Source organism: Apteryx rowi, unplaced genomic scaffold (genome assembly GCF_003343035.1).
Source record: "Apteryx rowi isolate R43461 unplaced genomic scaffold, aptRow1 scaffold_883, whole genome shotgun sequence".
NCBI classification, from domain to species: domain Eukaryota; kingdom Metazoa; phylum Chordata; class Aves; order Apterygiformes; family Apterygidae; genus Apteryx; species Apteryx rowi.
In genome coordinates this window covers 233,613-256,325 of record NW_020451186.1, presented here as the reverse complement: position 1 = coordinate 256,325, position 22,713 = coordinate 233,613, and the positions used below count along the sequence as shown (strand labels likewise).

Genomic DNA, 22,713 nt, shown 5'->3' with positions numbered 1-22,713 from the left:
GAGAAAAAACAAGAACAAGAACCAAAACTCAGGCTAAAGGTCTTTAGGCAAGCTGGAACCAATTTCTGGTACTTACTTCCTAATGGAAGTAAGTCATACCAGTAGAAGTAACAGTATATCTCATCAATTCCACAGTCTGTAAAACAAAGCTTATTTCATCTTTTACACTCAGCTAGGACCTACCTAGAAAATGTGTTGTCAAAGATAAGCATGTAGATACCAGAATTTCTGACTTTCACCTGCCCTCTGATAGTTTCCTTATGTGAGTTGCAGCGGGTCATAGGAATAAGAACCTGGAATTAAATACAGATCAAAATGAAACTTGTTATTTGCTCTAGAAGTTGACATTTGCCTTCAGAAAAAATTTAAACCTGAGACATCTTGAAACCCCCAAAGTGCATAAATGCCTTCAAAACTATATTTATTTTTACTGATTAGTATTAAAAATCCACCCAAACTAAAGTCTCATAGCGTGACACCCATTTTCCTTTGACAACCTTTTTCCAACATTAAGCTATGGCTATAAATCTCAACTTTTGAGAGAGAATCAAATTCTGACCATTATGCTGTTTATCAATGTAAATTTACTAACATCAGCAGTGCTACATTAGATCTATACAAGTATATCCAAGAGCAGAATCTAGCTAAGTATGTTTTTTACAACATCCTTTTATACTCCCTGTACTATAAAAACAAGCTTTCTCAGCAAATCTTAACTGTTTGCCTAAATTTATAGCAAAACTGGGTGTAGCCTAGGGTGACTAACTTGCTGTAAAAGTCTATTGAGCACAAAACCCAGGTGGTTTTCAGCTCAGCACAACAGCTGACATAGATCAAGGTCAATCCTATACAACCCAAAGCTCAATCAGTCAAATACATCAAGACAGAACCATTATTCAGTCTGCATTAGGCCTTCATATGAAGAAAACAGAGATTTTACACAGAGTTAAGTATACTGCAGTGAATTAATTCATGCTGTATAAATGACTGTTTCCCTGCAGTGAAATCACAGCCTTAGAGCACCCCCTAACATGGTGGATTGAACCAACAGCTGCCCTGTTTTCACTAAAACTTTGCAATGAGCTGAGTAATGCAAATTCACTTAAGGCACAATCCTCATGAAATACAGGCAATGCATATAAAAAAAATGGTGCCCGGGGCACTGGCAGGGTGATTTTGCAAGATGCGGGCACTCCATCAAAGCACTTAAGTATGTGCTTAACTAACTGAAAAAAGCACATATAACCCAATCAATTCATCTATTTCCTTGTGGCCTCTGCTTAAAAGCCTGACAAGATCAGCCTTAAGCAACTTGCAAAATAAGTAATATTGAGGGGGGAAAAAAGAATTTTGCAGGCTTGGGCATTTATTTTTGCTTAATAACAGTGAGTGAATTTCAAATACGAACAATAGAAGCTACAATGCTTTTCAACTCAACTTTTCCAGGCAATATTAAATAACTAAATGCATCTCTGCCTTCAGGAGAACTGTAACTTAATTGGAGAAAAAACTTCCTAAGATGCAATAGCAACTGTAACTCTTGTGGAGACCTCCTAGCTATACTGACTAACTCCACGAGGCAGCTGATCGTACTGTGCTACAGTTTCTGAGGTAGTAAGGAAAGAGAAAACCCACTGGGAAATAAAGGCCTTACTTTGCACTGATCCAGTGGTGCTTCTTCTGATTCTTGGTAAACAACGCTGAAGGATATGCTTTTAGGGTCTGATGAAAATATCCAGCTAATTGTTAGGCCTGTCTCTGTCACGGTGATGGGAATGATACTGTAAGTGCTGGATTTAATGAACAGCTCTCTGTTGCCTTCCCCAAAATTTAAGATGTCTTCCACTGTAAGGGGTAATTTTATCCTGGAAGGGAGAAAAACACAATCACTTGAAGAGATCCAACCTCATTATTCAGGCAGAAACAATAAACATTGCTTTTTATTTTCCATCTATGTCAGGCAGACTCCACAGTGACTTTGGGGCAAGGCCACTAAAAAAGTGAGCCCTGGATGAAAGCAAGAACCACAGAAAAGATGACTGATATCAAGCATTTCACTGCTCTGGCAAATGTGGACTTTATTCACTTATTTATTCCATTTTGACCAGAAAAAGCTAGTGCTTGAATTAAGCTTTTTAATTAAGAGTTACCATGATAAAAGAGTCTGCTGCCCTCTATTGTTCCTTTTAAACACAAACTGTTGTCACCTAATTTACTTACCTTTCTAGATACCATTTGTGCAGGAAATAGGGAGCAGGGGGACAAAAGGGATAGATGGATTGAATGTGAACAGCACTTCTCTTTAGATTTTCTGGAGCACTTAATGCTAGAGCTCAGACTGCTTTACCCAAATAAGCTGCAAAAAAGCTGACTCAAAGTACCTCCAATCACAAAGGAAGTTCTCAGTGCCGAGATGTTCCTGAGTCCCACAGCATTTTATCAGCCTACCACATTTGGATGATTTATTTCAGACTGCAGCGAGCTGCTTAAACAGGAGAATCGCCTTCTTCAGGGGAAACCTGCAATTTCTAAGAGTGGAGGATCTCACCTACAGTACCCTAACTAAAACTGATACAACATATCACTCTTTAGACTAGGTAAATTGTTTCCCGATACAACATATCACTCTTTAGACTAGGTAAATTGTTTCCCAAGTAATGAGCTCACTGTAAATCACAGTACTGTGGTATGTTTGTCAGCAGCTATCAAAAATCAACACATTTGTCGGAAGATAAATGCACAGCTACCACAATGATTTCTTGTTCTAGAGTAAGGAAGAATTCAGTTTCCAGCCATTACTATGCAGTGCTTAGGGATTAAAGTTGATCTGTTATGATAACTATTGTACTCTGGCCAAAGAGGAAGCTTTATATTAAGTTTCACTTATCTCATTAGTTTTTCTTCCTAGGTGAAATGACTGCTATCATGTCTCAGGTGATCTTTGGCTTTAGTAAACTAATGATCACTCCTGTTTTTGCCCTACTGCCCAGATATGATTCTAGTTACTGCATTTGCCTGGTTCTCTGAATAGCAGCAACAAAACTGAAACAAGGACCAATTATCTTCTTGCAGTCAAAAGTCTGAAACCTTCCCACGATTAAGCCAAAAATTCAAAGCTAGGCCTGAGAGACAAAGGGGAGTTTCTCCAAGTTATGGGGGTTTTGGTGTGTTAGATTTCCCCGTGGCTGTGCAAGTGATGTGCTGTTTCATCACTGCACACAACTATTAATTTCTGAGCAGTATATGTGCAGAGAATTGTGTGCACACAGTTCACAGACGTTGTGCTGAGGCTCAGCTGAACACTTTATGCTGATGCATGCATCAACCAGAGTAGGCAGGACAGTTTCTGTGAGGCCGTGAGGGCCACCAATAAATAACAGGCCATGAATTCCCTCCCCAGCACAGAGGGATGACTAGCACCATACTCCCTGACTTCCCCTTGCAAATGCTTCCAGAGATGACTAGAAGTCCACAGTCCTCTTCCTAAGCCTCTTCCTGTTCATGGCACCTCCTGCAGTAACAACAGGAAGGAAGTTTTTCTGATCCAAAATCTCTGCTCTTTCTTTTTTTGGGTCAAGGATCCCAATCTCTCCTTTTTTCCCACTTGCACGACAGTTTTGCAGAAGTGAAGAGAGAGGACTTGGCTCATTGCTGCTGCTCTGCTTAGCTGAGCTATGCTCTCTGCTGCTCCTCAGACCAAATTCTGCCCTTAGACACAAGCAATCAGCTYTTGTGGGAGTCTGCAAGGTTTGTGCTCACATAGCTGATATTTGAGTTCAGCCTTTATTCTTTCAGTCTGGTAGTGATGAAACTGTTCTGCTTACATGATTTCTCCCGACTTCAACAAGCATATCTCAGCATCTTGAGCAACTTGCCACTCTTCTGATTCATCAAAGGTTGAAGAATTACATGTGCTGTTTCTAGGACAAGAGAAAAGGAAAACTGTTATTCTCTGGGCAGTATGTGATCAAACATTGTCTGCTTCCTGATGTCTTCCTAAAATAGAAATGTTTTGGTAGCCGTGATGCCAAATTCTAGAATTTTTGTGTGTTCTAGAGACAAAATTGCCCTGGGAAAAACTGCAGCTCCGTTCTGCTAATTGCTGTGCAAATATACAAAACAGTTCCTATTCTGGTTTCATGAGCAAAGGGGAATACATCCAGAACATCTTTTCAATAGTCTTGAAATGAATTCCCTGTTGAGACACTGCCAGGTTTTAAAGCTTCCCTGATAGGCAGAAATCTTGATAGAGGGCAGACACAAGAAACACAGTCTGGACTCTTCTCTAATAAAAAATCCACACAGGGATGTGACACTGGTCCTGGATTTGATCCATGAGGTGTTTTACAAATATATTGTCCGGTTCCTTATTCTGACAGTGGTACTCAAAATACATATTATGGCTGTAGAATCACTATCATATATCTTCTGTTCATATGAGAAATACTGGATGATTCGAACAGGAGTACACTGCAGAAACTGTTACAGGATGAGAAAGTCACATGCCTCCTCCCCACCATCATGTGTCCAGGAGACTGAAAGAAGTAAATGGAAGAACCTCCCATCCACTCGCTGCCTTGAAAGGGGTGAAAACTCTGGAGGCGCAGTGAAGTAGCACCAACTACGAATTACAGTGCTGGTGCACAGAGAGGTAGGATGCAGAGAGGAAAAATGAGTTTGAAAGTTAGTGAAAAAATGCTGAGAGTTTCCAAGTAAGTTAGTACTTCTCTAAGTGATATTTACTTGGTTTCTCTGCATCTCAGCATGTTGATAACTGAGACAATTAGGCTGTCGTTCTCCCAGAAAAATTTCAAGGATTCTTATGTACAGGGAACCAACCAGTTAGTTCCTTCCAAAAGCCAGTGGGATCTAAAAAAATGTATTATCACTTATATGTGCTTGTGAACCATCAAGCATAATCAGGTAGCAAGGCTATAACTCTTATGCATATAACTCTTACGCATTCTGTAGATCAACTCTCAAAACCAATGCAAAGTTTATCATTTCTTTTAAATTCTAAAGGACCTTGCTCTACAAGCAGCACTGCTGAGTAGAAGAGCATGAGAAAACATGTCCAAGTAACAGCCACTTCTGCTGGTCATTAACAGAGTCTGAACATGCTGTGTCAGCACACACAGACATGTGCAAGTTTTGTGGGTTAACACTGTTGGTTGAAACCAGGAAGAATTTACTGTTCTGACCACAAATTAAACCACAAACACCCACTGTATGCAAGCTTCCCGAACCTATAAAGCAATATTGTCTGTGGATTTCATGTTCTCATATTCCTGTAGCTTCTTGGACAACTTTTGACTTCCGCAAGTCATACTACTATTGTTAATACCCTAAGGAGACAGCTGTGAGCTACAAGGAAGGCACGGATCTGTGACTGAGAGCCCAAACCTGAGCCATAACCAAACATTCCCTGCAAGTGAAATGCTGGAATGACATAGTACATGTTTCTACATAAGGGCTGATTAACAGAACATTTATGAAAATATTTAGAAACTGATACAAATAATTTGTTTAATTATCAAGTACCTACCTTTATAAAACTAGATAAGAAAATTAATAAAATATAGCTTAAAAACCTGTATACATTTTGTTTGCAGTTAGTGTGAACTGTGATAGAGACTTCATGCTGTGATCCACAAAACTCTCCCTTCCCATCATGATAGGTATACAGCCTTAATTTCACAGCCTTGAATTCATACAGATCAAGAGACCTTGTGGAGAAGAGAAAAACTCCATGATTTATTATGCAATGCTATTAGTTCCATAATTAATGCCACTTACTGCCCTAACCAGCAAATTCAATGCACCTACTCGCTCTATGCTATGGGAATGCTAAGTCCCTACTTTGTCTCTTAAAATCAAGTACATTACAATAATAGAGCAAATCCTCCTTCTCTTTATGATATTCCATTCAGTCAGATGGTCTAAACTGATGTCTGGAAGCACATGTAAAAGGCACAAGAAACAACCTGGTGATTTAACTGGAGTTCTTGAGTCCAGCTGACAGGAGAATTTACTCTTGTATGATCTGTTCACACTAGGTGGCATAAGAGCATTAAGAATGCTCTTATGGCTTGCAAGGTCCCCAGCCGATACATATGCACCATTATATACACCTTGGGTACAGCTAATAAAATCCAGACTGTTTTTCTTCCTTTTTTTTTTTTTTTTGGTTAAGTGAAATGAAGAGACCATGAGCGTGCCACAAGCAGGAAGAACTGAAGCAGGAAGAACTGGAAAAGACACTATGACAAGAAGAGGACACTTCTGGTTCAGAAAGTCCTTGAGACACAGATTGTTGGAGGCTGGAAGAGCATTCTGAAGAACTATCACTTCATGCCTGTCCTGTTCTTATGTTCTTCTTCAGATACCTGCTGTCAGTCACTGTCCCTCAGCTGGATGGCCTGGCCCAGCCTGGCTGTTCTTATACATGGAAAGTACTTCTTACAACTGATACTAAAAATATTACGAGGAAAAGCATGAGAGGTTTTAGGGGTTAGAAATAAGAAGTCCCTTTCAGAATTCATACCTGAAAAAAGCTGGTTCAACTTCACTCTCTGCAGTTTTTTGGGTTTTTTTTCCACAAGCACCTGAGTTCAGGCTGCCATAGCTAAGTGTCTGAGATGCTGGCTTCAATGGGCTGAGCACTGAAAGCTCATAAGCTGTCTGGCTGCTAGTAGCACAATCATTTTTGAACAGAACTTCAGTCATCCAGGGTCAGAACCATACTGAAATTTTGTGAAAGCTGGAAACTTGGAATGGAGACTGGAGGCAATATGGAGCCCCTTACAGCTGCTTAGCCCAGCAAGCACCTCTGCAAATGTCTCTAATGCCAAGAAACAGTCAAAGGAGTTATGCTGGAATGCATTAATATTACCTTGGGCCCTCCTGTTACCTATCAGGTCAGACCCATCCCAGACACCCGAAATCGGTTACCCTCCTCCTCCCCAACCCACGAAGAGAAAAAGGACATCATGTGTAGACAAACCAAAGGCTGTCCCCTGCCTTAAAATTGCTTGCGATCTATCTGTAAGACCACAGGCAGCTGGTGCATACAGAGAAAGCTTAGGAAACAGTCATGACAGAGGATCTCTGTGCACCAAGTGCCAGCATGCAAAATTTCTTGAGATTTTTTTAGTAGGCATTGTGATTATGGAAGAGGTTTAAGAAAGGCCCTGAGATGAAGACAGCTTTCAACTGTCAGTCAAATGCAGCACTCTCAAGAGGTTCAGATAATAGGTTTCAAAATAAACAGCTTGGGGGTTTCTATCCGGGTGCCTCCAATTCCCTTCCCCAGTAGGAGGCAGCAAACAGACAACCATCAGAATCAGCACTCGAAATACTGGTAAGCCTCTGCCCCAAAAGATCCTAAATATTGTACAGTCACTGAGGTCACAGCCAGCTCCATGTGTAATTCCAGCTGACTTCAGTTGAGAGGTATTTGCTCTTAAAAATGAGCTGATTTCACTGTGATACTTTTGAATTTTCTCCTCACTCAGTTCTCTGGAGAACATAACAGTGCCACTGAGACAGAAATACGGGAGAGGCGGCTGCCAGGGCCTGCTGCCTGGGTTTACCCTGCTGCCCCCAGGCCCTCGCGGCAGAGCTGCTGCCCAGCCAGGACCTCTGCGGGGACTTCACGATGGCACAACTCAACACTATTCACAATGATCAATCCCTCTGCAGCAGCCACTTCTACTGTCCTCTCCCTGAGATCATCTCCTGCAACTCAACTCTAGTTCTACTGAAATTCCTGGGTTACAGTGATAATTCAGTCATGCTAGGGCATCCCACAGGCAAACCCATGAAGGTCACGTGGTCTCACAGAGCTGCAAATATGCAGATGCACACGGCAGCAGCCCTCACTTATCCCATGCTTTTCACCTGGAGAGGGGTGTCTTAGAGCAGGCCATCAAAAATATTTTATGGAAACACAGTTTATGAAACAAAGGGGGAAACAGGTCAAATTACAGTTAGGCTAACCAGCTGAAATACAGCATCTCTGAGTTTCTTTTGATTCCCAACACATGCTAAAAGGTTGGGTATTATGCTGATATCGCATTCTCCCTTGGTAATGGGTTTATTAGTGGTTACACAGAAATAGATGATTGATCCCAGGGTGCCTCATGTATGGCTTAGGGTGAGCAGAGGCAGGGAAGCCCTGCTCTCCAGGGAAGGCCATCTCCACACACAGTCTGAGAAGGGAACATCTCCGCTTGCTCTGGAGCCACCAGGTTCAACGAGGTTACTATGAACTACATTGACGGACTAGCTCAAATCATGTCTCCCTAAGTGCCCAATTAAGACATTTCAAAAAGGACCCTGAATACTTTCTGTTTTGAAGGCATTTCAATGGGCCTGGTTAGCAGAAAGGGCTGACTGTTGGCCCTCTACAACATGGTGGAAACCTTTTGGCGGACTGGGACAGTCACACCGTTACAGGGGTACAAATGTTACTACATAGCTTAGCCACTGCTTTATTGCACTCATACCCTATTCTGCATCTGAAAACAACTGAAAAATCCCAGGTAGGTGTTACAGGCTATTGTTCCCCTTTTTGACGGGAGCACTGTGTGTATAATTAGAGCCCTGCTGCAGGTTTGTTTCTCCAAGGCAGAGGAATTGCTACCACATGTTATGAAAAGCAAGGGGGAACTAAACATGATTTTAAATAGCATTATGGGGCCACGCATGTCTTGTACAAATAGTCTTCTTTCAGGAGATGATCTGTAAGGTTAAGTCAGATTTGTTGTTTGTTTTTTATACACATTTGCAGGTATCAAATTCAAGTCCTCAGAGGTATATCTGCAGGCGTACGGCTTTACAGGATCAAGCCCCAGAAGCACTTGAGCAACTGTGTCATCGACCTCTGCAAAGATCTAACTGCATGGGCTAGCTGCTCTGAGTGCTGCCATCCTCTCCTTCCAAATCTGTACAGTAGAAAGGCTACTACTTTTTTCCCCAACCACTGCTCCTGATGAGGAGTCTCCCAAGGGTATCATGAGCAGTTAGGCTCACTCAGGGAGCAAGCACTGCTGATAAACTGCTGATAAACCTAGGAAATTTTTAAATGTATGGAGGCCTTCTCAGCTTCTTTTGTTGTCTCTGAAATAAAATCTAGCACACACACTAACTTTAACTAGGACTGAACAAAGACTCATTTGGAGACAGCCATCAGCACAATATATTTCTAGCCATCTATGTTCTGCTCCTCTGAAATGGACAAAAATAAAGCCTGAGAGAAAACTGTCACTAAAATGTTTTTCCACCAGAAGAAACATAAGAACTAGAAAAAAAATTTAGAAAAAACCAGTGTTGTCCAGTAGCTGTCACAAAACATGCACGAGTAGCTAAAAAAAGGTAAGTGGTAGATACAGATTAATATTTAATTCTGCAAATAATTTTTCAAAAAAAAAATCAACTTGATTCTGGTCATTTCAGTAAAATGAACATGTGTAAATGAAACACAGATATTTTCCACCAAATCTTGAGAACACAGCTTCTTCGTACTATTGTTTCTGTAGCAGTATCACTCAAGAATGCGTATCAAAACAGAGGAGTAATTTCACATCACGTTGTTTTGGTCAACAACTACAAAAGTTGTGACGAAACAGCACAGGCTTTGGCACAGATAAACGAAGCAAACTGCTGCTTTCAGATTTCCTCCGAAAGATAGATGGCTGCAGTCCCCCAAGATGTGACATTGTCTAGTAAGTGACTATTTTCTTGACTTTAGGTGAATAACTAGAGGGTAAAAAAAAGATTTAAGATTGAAAAACACTCAAACTTGAAAGATTTTGTTAGTATTGTAGGTATTCTCCATCCTGAGGTGCAAAATTTAACAGAAAGGGTACATTTTTTGTTCAAACTAGTGAAGATGCTGTGTTTGCATTAGCTTTGTTATTAAATCTTTTTGGATGTCCTGGTACTGCAGGAGTTCTTTGGTTTACATTTGTTAAAGTCCTTTAGAGAATTTTTTGGGGTATCTGAAACTCAGAGAAACTCCTCCTTTCTATTTATGCTCAAGAATCTGTTTTTCCAGCTGGTATTTACTTGAAAACCTCTTCTCTCTTCCAACAAATATATATAGGAGACAAACTCCCCTTTTCCAATTAAAATCTTCAAAACCCATTGTAGTGAAAATGGATGATTTTTAAGCAAGGCACATCACATGATGCTGACAAGCATTATTTAACCATTCTTCTGTTTATAGCCTATGTTTATAGTCATGGCAAATCATTCTGTTTATTATTATTATATACTAAAATTACTTTTTATTTTGATTTATTAAAAAAGAGTGGTCTATATTGGCTTTTCTGTTTGGAACCCTATGAAAAAAAGAAATGATAAACTGGCAAGATCATTACTGTTCTTTACACCCTGCTTTTCAGACAGAGCTACTAAAGCAGGACAGCTGACCAGCACAACAGAAATTAGATCACTGAGACCAAATGGCAAAAAGCCCCTTTAACAGTGAGCCTACATGCTCCTGGCTTACTCAGTCCCAGGTACTTTAAATGCCCAGAGTGGTGGAAATGATAAGTAGCCTTCTTCTGGTGACAGGAGTAGAGCTATCTATGCCAGGATAATCAGAGTAGCCTGTTCTGACTCTCCATTATTTGTGTGCATTTCCATTTCTTTAATTTGAAAGTCAGCTGTAACAGAACCAGACCTCAAAACAAATTCTGTATTGACACAATGGACATTATATGGCTCTCTTCAGTTCACTTTTCTATCCATGATGATGTTCCTATCCAAAGTAAGTTTCAATTAACATTTCAGATCTTTTTAGAACCTAAACAAACACTTCCTCCATTTGCTACTCTCGCAATTCTATCCAAACAGACTGCAACAACATTTTCCTGCAAATAAACTCATCCTGCTCACTGACCTCATGGCCATGGAATTTTCTTCCCCATCCCTCCCTCCCTCCCTCCCTATTTAATACAGTGCTTTCTCCACTATTTCACTTCAGGTAGAAAGATTCTCTCTTTTGGGGAAAACTGGAACATCTTCATCAACAAGGCATAGCAACTCTGAAGTTTGAGACAACATATAATGCAGATTCTAACTTAGGTGTGTAAGTAACAGGCAGTAATACTTTAAGAGTTTCTGCCTAGAAAAAAATATCAGCTATGATAATAACGATGCATCATGAATAAATCAAAATTTCTTAAAAAACAAAAAGCCCATAAATTATTAGTCTTTCTTTCTCTTACAAGTTACCATCCACTGAAAAAAAGAAAGAAAAAGCTTACTGGTCTGTGTTTTATTGGACTGGATAGGCTGGTCTACACGAGGTAAGGATCTGCTCCTCCATTTTTCATTTCAGTACCGGCTTATACATACTGGCAGCGCATTTTCAGTAGCAAAGCTTGAAAATACTTGGCAGAGGTGGTGAGCTGATCCAGAAACAGCTCAGCCTCATAACAAAGAATTAGCCTTTAGGAGAGCCTTATTGAACAACTCAGAACTGTAACTTCAGCTAATAGGAAGCACAACGGTTGAGATTAAAAAATATTTTCAGCTTTAGCAGCTCTTTCTCGGTTCCTTATTGCTCTCTAGCAGAAAAGACATTTGGCTTAGAACTTTCTACTTTGGCTTCACCTCAACTGCAATGTTAACCTATTTTTATGCGCATAGGGCTACTTTTTTTTTTTTTTTTTTTTTTAAGTGGAGGGCATAGTAATCAGTCAGGCATTTGAGACTCATTTTTCCTGAAGGAGAAGGAACTTACATGCTTACATCCAGACAGGAACAACAAGGAAAAGAAAGAACACCAAAGTCTTTAAGGCCTTTTCATGAAATGAAAGTAACAAATTTTTAAAATATCAGGTGAAAGTTCACTTTCAAGGACTCCCCTTAATCCTTTGCTATCTGTTTGATGGTGTCAGCCATCCAGCCTCTCTGCTAAAACATGATTCATACACCCTGAGTTTAAGAGTCCAATTGAAAAATGTGAAGAGCATGGCATGTTAAAAAACATTTTTAGCTGAGAAAGATCTCTTCCATGGTAGCTGTTCTCCATTAATATACAGATTTGCTCATGTCAGTACAAAGGTAGCGTGTGGGGGAAACCAGAATATTGAAAGCCACTGCCTGCCATTGGTACATAAACAAAAATCTTTCACATCTGCAGTTCAAAAATTATCCTAGCCTGGCCTCCACATTAAATCAGTAGTAAAACTCCCATCTGCTTTCACCAAAACCATATTAGGGTATTATTACCTGAATGTAAAAATTCCTACAAAGAACACTAATGTAACGTGAAAAGAAGTTTGCTAGGTTTTAGGCATCTTGGACTGTCCAGACAGTGAATGCTGCATCTTATTATGGCAAAAAAACTATTACAAATTGAAATCAGGTATTAAAAATACTTCTTTTAGATGAGTCAAGAAGACTCTACCAAAGGCTAATTTCCAGGAAGCTTAGATACCAGAAATAACTGTATTACTTTGCCAGGGTTATTAAGTGCTGTTAGGGTGTCAAACTATTTAACTGAGTACATGGTGAATTACTTTGTTTCAGCTCAGAGGAAAGCATCTTTCTTCACAAGAAAGAGGCAAGAAATAGCAGCTGACTACTGTCGCAAAGAGTATGTATATTGAATAAAGCTCTTCCATGTGTCTCAGTATATGTTGTCTTCACCTTGTTAAGCCTAACTTTCTTTTGCTGGTTATCTCGATCCTGCGCTTGGCCATCACTTGAACTGAAAAATAGAAGATTTTATAAAAAGCCAGTAACTTTTCAGCAGGGCACACAGTTTTATAGTAMCTCTCTGGTGACTAATAGACTTCATTGACTTTGTTTCTTGGCCCCACAGCTGAAACTACTTTTTCTGGTAACATTCACTCTGCTGTACATTACAACTCATACGGGAGAGACCTTTCAGCCCATCTGAGGGATCAAATGATTCAGGGCTGAATTCTGCTAATCTTATGCTGAGTAAAATCTTGTAGCTGGATTAGTCTCACAGAAACACGCTCTTTGTGGTTCAAGAGAGAAGGCATTTGACGTTAGGCTAAATATTTGAAAACCTCATTAAACTATCTTGCACAAGATTTTATTTACAAGGTTAACAGCTTGCTAACACCAGGGACTACAAATTGTTCAGCTAAACTAGTCAAGCTACACTACAGAATGCACTTTCAAAGGCAGTCACAGATGTGCCAAATTAGAAGAGAGTTTAAACTGACAAGTAATCGTCTCGGCAAGAGCCTGGCTCTTCTGCACTTATCCACGGTGGCACTGTCTCCTTTAGGAGGGGGCCTACAATTTGTGGTGTTTCACTGTAGCCTGGTATTCTGGTTTTTATACAGTTTCTGCCTTCCAAGTGTATGATTAAACTGCTTTTTGAAAAACATATAATGAACAATGCACTTCTGGTACAAAAAAATATTCATAATAAAAATTTGCCACGCTTTCAGGTAATGCAAACAGAATCAAAAAATAATGTAATCCTATGAATAACAATAGCAACATTTAGTCAGGCTCTTTATTTGCAAATCTGGTTGTTACTGCTCTGTTACTCACAGGTACTGAGGGCGACACAAACGGGCTCTTTGCCTTGGAGAGGTCACAGTTATGTAGCATCAACTCTAGAGAAAGGGTGTGACTGATGGAGAGGATCTGACGCAGAAGTGGCCACTTCCATGACAATAGTACAAATGTTTGAAACAGACTATTTAAAATCAAATAGGGAAGAGACATTCATGAAAATCCTCCATTTTTCCAGTAAGTCACTTGAGAAGGGGACAGAAAGAAGTGCCACCATCTGATCATGCAGCTAATGTCTACATAAAAAGCTCAGGGTGAACCACAAGCCCAAAAAAGCACACTTACAAAGATTCAAACCTCACTTTTAGAGATAGGTCTTACCCAAGCACAACACAAACAACTCAGACACTTAGGGTGTCTGAAATCTGAGCCACAAGGCCGAATTTTGCAAAATGAATCCTATTTTTTTTATGTTTTTCTCCAAAATCCCTAGGTCCAAACACTCTAAAAGGCAGATGTATTTGAAAGCTTAATCCATATTTTATGTTTTCAGAAGCCTCTTTGTAATTGTCTTGTTTATGCTTTTGAGTCCCCATCAGTGTAAATCTTCTAACAAATGATGTGTTTAAATCCAACAGCTGTTGGGTTTGGGTCTTCACTGTCAAGACACTTGTCTTTCAGCAAATAAATGTTTGTTTTTGTTTATCTGTTGTGGGTGTTTCACCACATCTCTTATTTGCTGACACTTGGGATTTTGTCTATTTCCTGGATGCATTAGGATTTAATTATTTGCCAAGTAAAAAAAATTCAATGTGTCTCTTTACAGGCTGCCTTTAAAAAGAAGGCAACATGACAACTACAGAGGCTGATCACTTTTATGACTTCTCAGCCACTGATCCCAATGAAACTGGAAGTGACAATTTTTACACATTTACAAGAAGCTTTCTGCCCTGTATGTATTCATGCGTTTTTATCTTTGGGCTAGCAGGAAATACTTTGGTCTTTATCATACTAGTTTTCTATGAGAAACTGAAGACACTGACAGATGTGTTTTTGCTGAACTTGGCTATAGCTGACTGGGTCTTTCTGTGGACCCTGCCATTCTGGGCATACTCTGCTGCTCAGGAGTGGACTTTTGGCACTGTGGCATGTCATATTATACGGGGCTTGTATACTCTGAATTTGTACACGTCAATGTTAACTCTAACCTGCATAACCTTCGATCGGCTTATTGCTATTACTTTTGCCACCAAAGCACACATGTGTCAAACCAAACGAATGACACGGGGCAAATTAATCTGCATCTTGATCTGGGTGATTTCACTAGCCTTTGCCACACCACAGTTTATTTTTAGTGAGGCATTTCGTATTGATAAGGCAATATGTCAGGAAAACTACCCAAACCATCGCACAGAATTGGTTCTTGAAGTAATCCAACTGGCCCTTGGCTATTTTATCCCCATGCTAACCATGACCATCTGCTACTCACTAATCATTAAAACATTATTGCACGCCAGGAGTTTTCAGAAGTACAAATCTCTGAAAAGAATATTTTCTGTAGTTGCCACATTTATTCTTACTCAGACACCCTACACTTTCTTGAGAATAATAGAGATCACAGATTGGAGCTTTAACTTGAACCGCAACTTTGAATATGCAATCATCATAACAGAAGCTTTTGCTTATTTCCATGGCTGCCTCAACCCTGTTCTGTATTTCTTCATTGGGGTGAAATTCAGGAAGAATTTCCAGAAAATGATTAAAAAGTCAAGATGCATCAAATGGCAAGTTACTGTTAGACAGGGGCAAACCACTGAAGATGAAGGCTCTAAAACTTTTACTGCCTCAAATAATGCAGATGCAACAAGCATGTATCCGCTGTAAAACTGCCTAGAGAATTTGGCAACTATTTGCAGCTTGTTTTTTTTCTTTTAATACTGAGATAGCTAGCACTCATGAAAGGGGTCACAGAATCCCATTAGTAAAGACACATGATCTGCTACAGGGCAATGTATCTTAATCATAACACTTCAGTGTTTCCTGCTTTTTCTAGGATCCAGAGCTGATCCTAAGACAAAGCTGGTAACTGAGTTAACTGTGCAGAAGTTCTTCAACAGGTATAGACAACAATGCCATAAAACTCCTTTCTTCATGACATAAAGCAGACTTGGACCTCATGACTCCAGAGAGGCTGGAGACACTTAATCAAACCTCTGGCCTGCTGGTTTTTGAGAGGTGTTTGTTAACAAAAGCATTTATGAGTTTGTTTCAAAGACATTACAGATTTTAGTTCAGCTCATTTATTTGACGAGAATTCTTGGATTAAAAATGTACAAATTTCAATCTGGGCTTCATGTTTGTTTGTTTTTTCTTTTTGTATTTTTCCATGCTGGGAGAAGGCCTCCACACCCCTTCTACTTCTTTAGTGGTGGTGTAAAATTTCTGTAATAAAACAGCATATTCATCTGCCTTCCCCCATCAAACATCAGGTCTGTGGACTCAATCTCCCGTACACATCTGTATATCTCACCTTGGAAAATGGAGCCCAAGTTGCCGGACAACTGGACTTTATTTCAGCACAAGAGATAAACCACACCTGGGTTCTCCACACTCAGCAATATTTCCTGAAACTTGAACTCTCTCACCCTACCTCCAACACTGTCTTTGCAGCATAAAAGTATTCCAGTCTTTCTTCCTGGCACCCCCTTGGCACATGGGTTCCCAATGCCACAAAGTCATGGATCCTTCCACTGTTCTCCTTCCCAGTGTCCCCCACTGCTTTCCAGCCTGGACCTTTCCACTTGCCAGTGGAAGGCAAAAAGGTGGGCAGGGAGCAGTGCAAAATGAGGCAGAAGCATGCAAAAGCTGTTGCAGAGAGAAATAGAGCACAGGCGGAGACTGGAATGGGGAAAGGAAAGGAGGAGGGAGGTTGGAGAGGAGCAGAGGGAGGGCTTTATGTGGCTGCAGGTTGTCTATGATGAAGTTAGCTTGGGCCCAGCCCACAAGCTCGAAGTCCTTTGCATTGCAGCTTTGAAATACCAGTTCTGACCTGTTCAAATCATTTTAGCAGTAACTGTTATCACTCTGTATGTTCCTTTTCTTCCCACTAACACTCAGGCCTTCCTACCAGATCTCTCCCGCTCAGTGGCACCTGACCCTATTGTCACTGTTGTGCCAATGTCACTTTTTTCCCTTAGAAAACAGCTGCTTAGGCAATCCTCCCTTTACTACACAACCACTCTTGCTTCTCCCATAATGAAATGGTGCAACAGCCTTAAAAACAAAACTAGGAAGGAATGTGCTTTACCTTCGTGTTTGTGTGGCAAGTAAAACTGCTATCTCGGCACACAGCCAAGAGGCAGGTTCTGCCAGGGGAGGGTGCTGAGACGTGCTCCCATCCCCACTCTTCTCCTCAGCTGGTTCTGCCCAGGGCAGCAAATGCCTCAGACCATACGCAGTGTATTGCTATGTAGTTTGCCCTTTGGGCTATGCTGACAACCAGCCTGGTCGTGTGAGCTGTAATTAGGTCAGGACAGAATGTCATGAGTCATTGGGGAAAAAAGAACCCAAACCAAAGCAACCACAGTGTAGACAAGCTGAGATGTCCTTACTACCAACAGCAGTACCAAACTGTGAACAAACTCTTTGCTCCCCATACAATGGTAGTGGATTTTTTTTTTTAACACTGTTTTTTTAACACTTTTTTAAACTTCTACTGTCTATGATCTTGATTCTGTTGCTGCAGCACTTATTCCAGGCATGTTATTTCTACAATATGTTGAAATGGAAACACAGTGTATTGGTTTACTCCGGGGACTTTGACACAGTGCTAAAGAGTATCCCGGCTTCTGCTTTAGGACACAATCTGCAAATGTGAACACATTAGAAATAAAAGCAGTTTAAAAACACAACACCTGAAAAGAGAACCCACCAGCCTTGAAGTAGTGTGATACAACCACAATAGAAAAAGATTATCTCATCTTCTCACATTAAGATTTCAACCAGGTTGCTCCAAAATCGCATCACAGAACTGAGAGCACAGAGAGACTGTTGTTAACTCCTAACTAGAGGGAAAGCTACTTTAGTGTCAGTCAGGGTAATGCAGGCACCGCATACAGCTTACCTTCCCACACACCTGTGCAGCTCATGACCAAGGTGAGTTTTATTTGATTCTGAACTGACTTGTACCAATAAAGGCAGTCTCTCAAAATTTGCTATTATGAACTAATGCTACAGTAATCATTTTACGTCACCTCAAGGAAAAAATGATAGTGGCACAGTTAAATGAGGAAAACAAGCAAAAAATAAAACAGTACAGCAGGTAGTAAAGAGGGACAGACAGAAAACACAATGTCACTGAAGAAATTCACCACTTTGAGTCCCAGCTCCCATTTCCAGTCCAGCTAGGACTCACACTCAGAATAAGGTAAGGCCAGTGCCACAACTTCACCCAGGCATTCAGACAGAGTAAGGCCATCAGAAACTCTGGCAACAGAGGATGCCTACGGCAGACCTTCTTGCTATCAATCTGGAGAGGCCAACCTCCCTTCTCTTACCTCTCTGGGCCACTCCCTCCCTTTCAGAGCTGCACCAGCTAGTTCAAATCACTGTCAAAAAAGGATAGCTTGGATTGTTTTCAGCAGAATCCCAATTAAGAAGTAACTGGTAACTTATTTATTTGTATGCAATCCTCAAACATGCATCCAGCAAGCACAATCTTGGATCCTTTTTGTCTTTCCCAGGCACAATCCCAAAGCAAATTCCACCCCATATACTGAATTTCTTGCAAAGAGAACATTATTGTAATGATGGTGGTTTATTACTTATACTTCAAGACTACCTGAAGTCTCCAAACTGGCATCAGGCCACATTTAGCTGGACACTATCCAAAAAAAGATCAAAGGTCCATGTGAAGTCAAGGTGGCCTGCCAGTCTAGGACAGCCAAGAAATTTGCAGAACCAAAACCAGTAGCTCAGAAAGTCCCTGAACTGCAGATCCTTGGCAGGTAGGAGAACACACTGGCAAATTATCAGCACATATGCTATGGGCTGCTGTCAAGGACAGGACAGGGGGTTAGTTGAACCTTTGGTCAGACGCAGTGTAGCGGCTCTGGCATGCTTACCCTAAAATACCCATGGTATCACACACTGCATATTGTTCATGTACTGAGCCACGCTCAGGCTTCGGGTACACATACACTCCTCACCACAGAAAAAAGTGTGAAAACATCAGCGCTGTAATAGGCAACACTGCTCATGGCTTTTTTTCTTAAGCACGTACCACAGGTGTCACACCATCATCTGACTCATGTATCAGTTCCAGCATCCCTCTCATATCACAAAACCATGCGATCATCACAAGATGCTCAAGTCATCTGCCTGGCAAGAAGGCCATTCTCATGGTAGGTTAGTTATCAAGCTAATGAGACCTTGCAAACTTCATAACTGCCATGGTGGAGGGCAGGTACACTTTGCGCTCTCTGAAAAGTATGTCTCAAACCCAAAGGATGACTATACTAGGACCCCCGCAGGATTCGCTTGCAATACTAAAGAATCAAGAGCAACAATGGGTAAAACAACCAAATACAACACTTATTTTCTGGCTTTTCTGCTTATATATTGTGAACTATTGCAGAYAGATAACCTTTAAAAGATTGTACAGTGCAAGTAAGATGACGGGGGGAGCCTTTCAAGAGCAGTCTTCCAGTATTAGTGGCAATTCTTCCTTTCAGCCTGAATACTTTGTGGGGCAAGATTCTAAAAAAAATCCTCAAAAAATTAGTCACAGACACACATTCTTTTCTCCTGGTTGTAGGTTCCAGAGCCAATTCTCCTCTGATGTCCCCTCTGCAGACAGCACGAAATCTCCTAAGTCATTAACTCAAAGAAGTAGTACTTTACACAATCTCTAAAAAAAAAAAACAACACCCCACCACCCTGACTTCAAGCTGTCCCTTTGTAAAACAAAGGTAATACTAACTTGACAAAAGCATTGTGAAGCTGAATACATTCATGTCTGCTCCATGTATGATAAGCACAAATATATTATCACTGTGGATGGCATACAAAATAGGCAGAATACCCAGAACTTTTTATGCCAAGAAACAAAACATAGAGTTTCGAGATTTTTTTTTTTCCAAATAAACAAGTCTGTATAGTCTGCCTTCTATCTAAATAGCAAGTCACTGTGGTTTATGCAGGAAGTGGGTCTGCTGAGGGCAAAAGAGACTAGCTATGCTTTCTCAATAGCAGGCTGGTTACTCTGGAGCTATTTTCAGTTTAGCATTTAGATCTATCACCCTGATTTTTCTGCTGAGAAGCAAAACAAGTACAGAGTTTAGGTGAAACTGCTCTTCTTTTTTTTTTCCAAATATATAAAAGTTGCAACTTTGTCAAGTAATAATATTAGCAAAATTTATTCATTTTTGAAACATGATATACTCTACAGAAGGGAATTTTAAAAATACTTGAATGAAAGTTTTATACAAACACAGATATGCATTAAACTATAATAGTACAACATAAAGGTTGCAAACTCAAGTATTCAGTAGACTTTGGTTCCTCCTCATTGCTAATTTATGCAGAAACAAATGTTAAAAAAAAAAAGACTGAAATATGCATTTATTCTCATTTTCTGATGAAAAAAGAGTGAAGCTGTGGCAGATCTAGCTATGCAATTGATGTTCTTTTTCTTTTCTGTTAACAGTTTCTTTAAAGTAGTAAGGAATCCTAGAGAGACAGACCAGTTATTTCACATTCACTTCAATGAAATCTGTCATAAGAAAAAGGATTTTTGCTTCTTTTTTCCACCCACAGTAATGATCGGTCTGATGGAGAGTATCTGTTAGCTCCTACCATAGATTACAGGCAAACAACCAGTGACCTAGTCTGGCTTGCGAGTTGACTTTTACAGCACAGAACTGGGACTAATTCTTTGTACTGTGGAGAAGCAGGTGGAGGGAGAGGACAGACCTATTTGGATTTACTAGATTTGATGCTGACTGTGAAAACAGGCCAAAATTATTTCGTGTTGGTCTACTGAACATAGGGCTGGGAACAGAAGTGGTTTCTCTTCATACAGAAGTTGGCTATCCCCATTAAGGGCAAAAAACAACACCAAATAAAACCCAGAAGAAACATGAAACAATGTTTCCATGAAACAGTGTTTACTCACAGATCCGTCACACTTTGATCCAGAGACTCTCCCTCCATCTGACTTTCATTGTGGAGTGAGTCTGATTCCTGTACTTGGCACAACTCCTCATCAGTGATTATATCAAACGCTGCATCATCTGGTGGTTTAGAGGCTTCACTTGCAACTGTGCCATAAAAGAACATCAAGAGAAACATCAGTAACATCAGCACAAGTATCTGTGGTTGTTTGGGAAAAAAAAAACCAAAAAACAAAAAACAAGCAATGAACCAACAACAACATAAAACCCTTAAGAAGGAATACTGGGCTATTCTTCTACCTTTACAGAAGCGTTAGGCAACTACTAAGAACCAATTGAAATCCTCAGGCTGACTAACCCTCATTTAATCTACATACAGATTTGTGGCAATACTAACAAAACCCAGTGATGGGACCAATTCCACCCTGACAACAGTCCATGAGCACGCAGGTTCATGAGGTGGAGGTGACCACATGGTTTCTCAGAGAATGTCCAAGAACCCTACTTATTTCGCAGCAGCATGTGAAAACATACACTAACCAAAAGCCGTCTCTGTTGGTGACACTGGTGATTCCAATGAAGCTGGTGATCCTTCCTGGTTTGCACTGGACCCAGAGTCATCTGTATAGTCCACAATCACTCTGGGCTTATTAAAACAAGCTCTGCAGCAACGCTCCTTCTTCCCACCATGCTTTGTCACCATGTAGTTGTTGCAGCAGTAATAGCAGAAAATGCGACCACACATTCTAGAAATGATTCAAAAACAAAGGTGTAAGAATGGTATCACTTATAGGTGGACCTAATGTACGTGACAGAACCCGGGGCTTTGTCATAATGGTCTTGCTCACTGTAAAAGCCTGCAAATTACAACCATGGCAAACTCATAATACACACTGTGCTGCTTTCTCAGATTAAGCAAGCTTTCTTGACAAAAAGAGGAACAGAAATGCACATTCAATCTTTGTTTTCTTAATAAATAGGGAAAATGGAAAAAACATAAAAATAATGAAAAAAAAGAAACCAAGACTATGCATTTAAATATAAAGAAATACATAAAAAGAATTAAATACCCACAAACATGCCATACAAATAAATAATACATATATTAAATACATATAAAGAATATGCATTTAATAATATTACACAGGCCAAATCTCATATTCAGTTATAGCAAAACTCTAATTGATTATAATGAGTATAAGAACAAGTCTATATGCCTCTACCTACTCTATCACCCTGGCACCCCCTTCAGAAAGGGAAGAAGAGTCAATATTGGAGACATACGTGCACATTCATTGATCCTGCCCTTCCTCCCTCCACAGCCTGTCATTATTAAACCCGTCAAATACATTTTAATGAACATGTTAAGAATCTCATGAAGAAAAGCACCTAGCAGAGATTACTGTCAATTATGAAATCTTAGCATTTTTGGTTTTCATAATTATTTGAATCATTAGTAGGTATTGCTGGAAACATGAACAGGTTTCACAGGTTTTAGTAGAAATGAGTAATTTGAAAGTTGCTGCTGGAAATGACTTCATTATTTTTTAATCACCATGGAACATTCTCTACATTAACATGCAATTGAAACAGTCCCAGTTCTACACGCCTTACATGATGAATCAGGTAATGAGGGTAAAGCACAGTAAAGAGCCAAAGCCAGTATATCACTAAGACCCTGAAACGTACTAAATGTACTATCTGAACTTAAAAGTATTTGAAGAAATCTTAGTCAAGTAACTAATGACTCCAATCAGGCTAACTCTGGAGCGACTAATTCAATACGAACTTTTTATCTCTTTTAAAGATTACTGTGCAACTGGTAATTATCTCTCAATACATCTAAGGCAGGTAACCATATCTATAGTTGCACGCCATGTTGGGTTTGTTCTGGAATATTCTAATCACAGTAACAAAACCATCTTAGTGAATGTTATTTACAGCATGCACAGGTCAGTGGTCAGGTTGAGGAAAGACTATAAGAAACATGGTGTGTAGGGAGTGATYCTTTCTCTAGTACAGTTTCTTG

General features: G+C 40.1%; 2 protein-coding genes across 6 annotated transcripts in view; one reads left to right on the top strand and one right to left on the bottom strand.

Moving 5' to 3' along the window:
* Positions 1-22,713, bottom strand: part of FYCO1 (FYVE and coiled-coil domain containing 1) — a 43,680-nt gene that overhangs the window by 4,260 nt on the left and 16,707 nt on the right. The window contains exons 12-16 of one of the 4 annotated variants that reach the window (XM_026090931.1): positions 21,225-21,430; positions 20,687-20,831; positions 3,825-3,920; positions 1,655-1,865; positions 184-293 (exon numbers count right to left, since the gene is read on the bottom strand). In XM_026090931.1, coding sequence (XP_025946716.1) covers positions 184-293; positions 1,655-1,865; positions 3,825-3,920; positions 20,687-20,831; positions 21,225-21,430 — 768 coding nt within the window. Of the gene's footprint in view, positions 1-183; positions 294-1,654; positions 1,866-3,824; positions 3,921-19,145; positions 20,242-20,686; positions 20,832-21,218; positions 21,431-22,713 lie in introns of those variants that run through there. The other 3 variants (XM_026090932.1, XM_026090933.1, XM_026090934.1) reach the window with 3 other exon arrangements.
* On the top strand, positions 9,087-16,844 carry CXCR6 (C-X-C motif chemokine receptor 6). 2 transcript variants are annotated; one of them, XM_026090935.1, is made up of 5 exons: positions 9,087-9,725; positions 10,991-11,091; positions 11,238-11,315; positions 12,544-12,610; positions 14,339-16,844. In XM_026090935.1, the coding sequence occupies exon 5, from the start codon at positions 14,362-14,364 to the stop codon at positions 15,394-15,396; it is 1,035 nt and encodes a 344-aa protein (XP_025946720.1). In that variant the 5' UTR covers positions 9,087-9,725; positions 10,991-11,091; positions 11,238-11,315; positions 12,544-12,610; positions 14,339-14,361; the 3' UTR covers positions 15,397-16,844. The 2 variants fall into 2 exon arrangements, with proteins under 2 accessions (XP_025946720.1, XP_025946721.1); XM_026090936.1 differs by lacking the exons at positions 9,087-9,725; positions 10,991-11,091; positions 11,238-11,315 and having other exon boundaries at positions 11,745-12,610.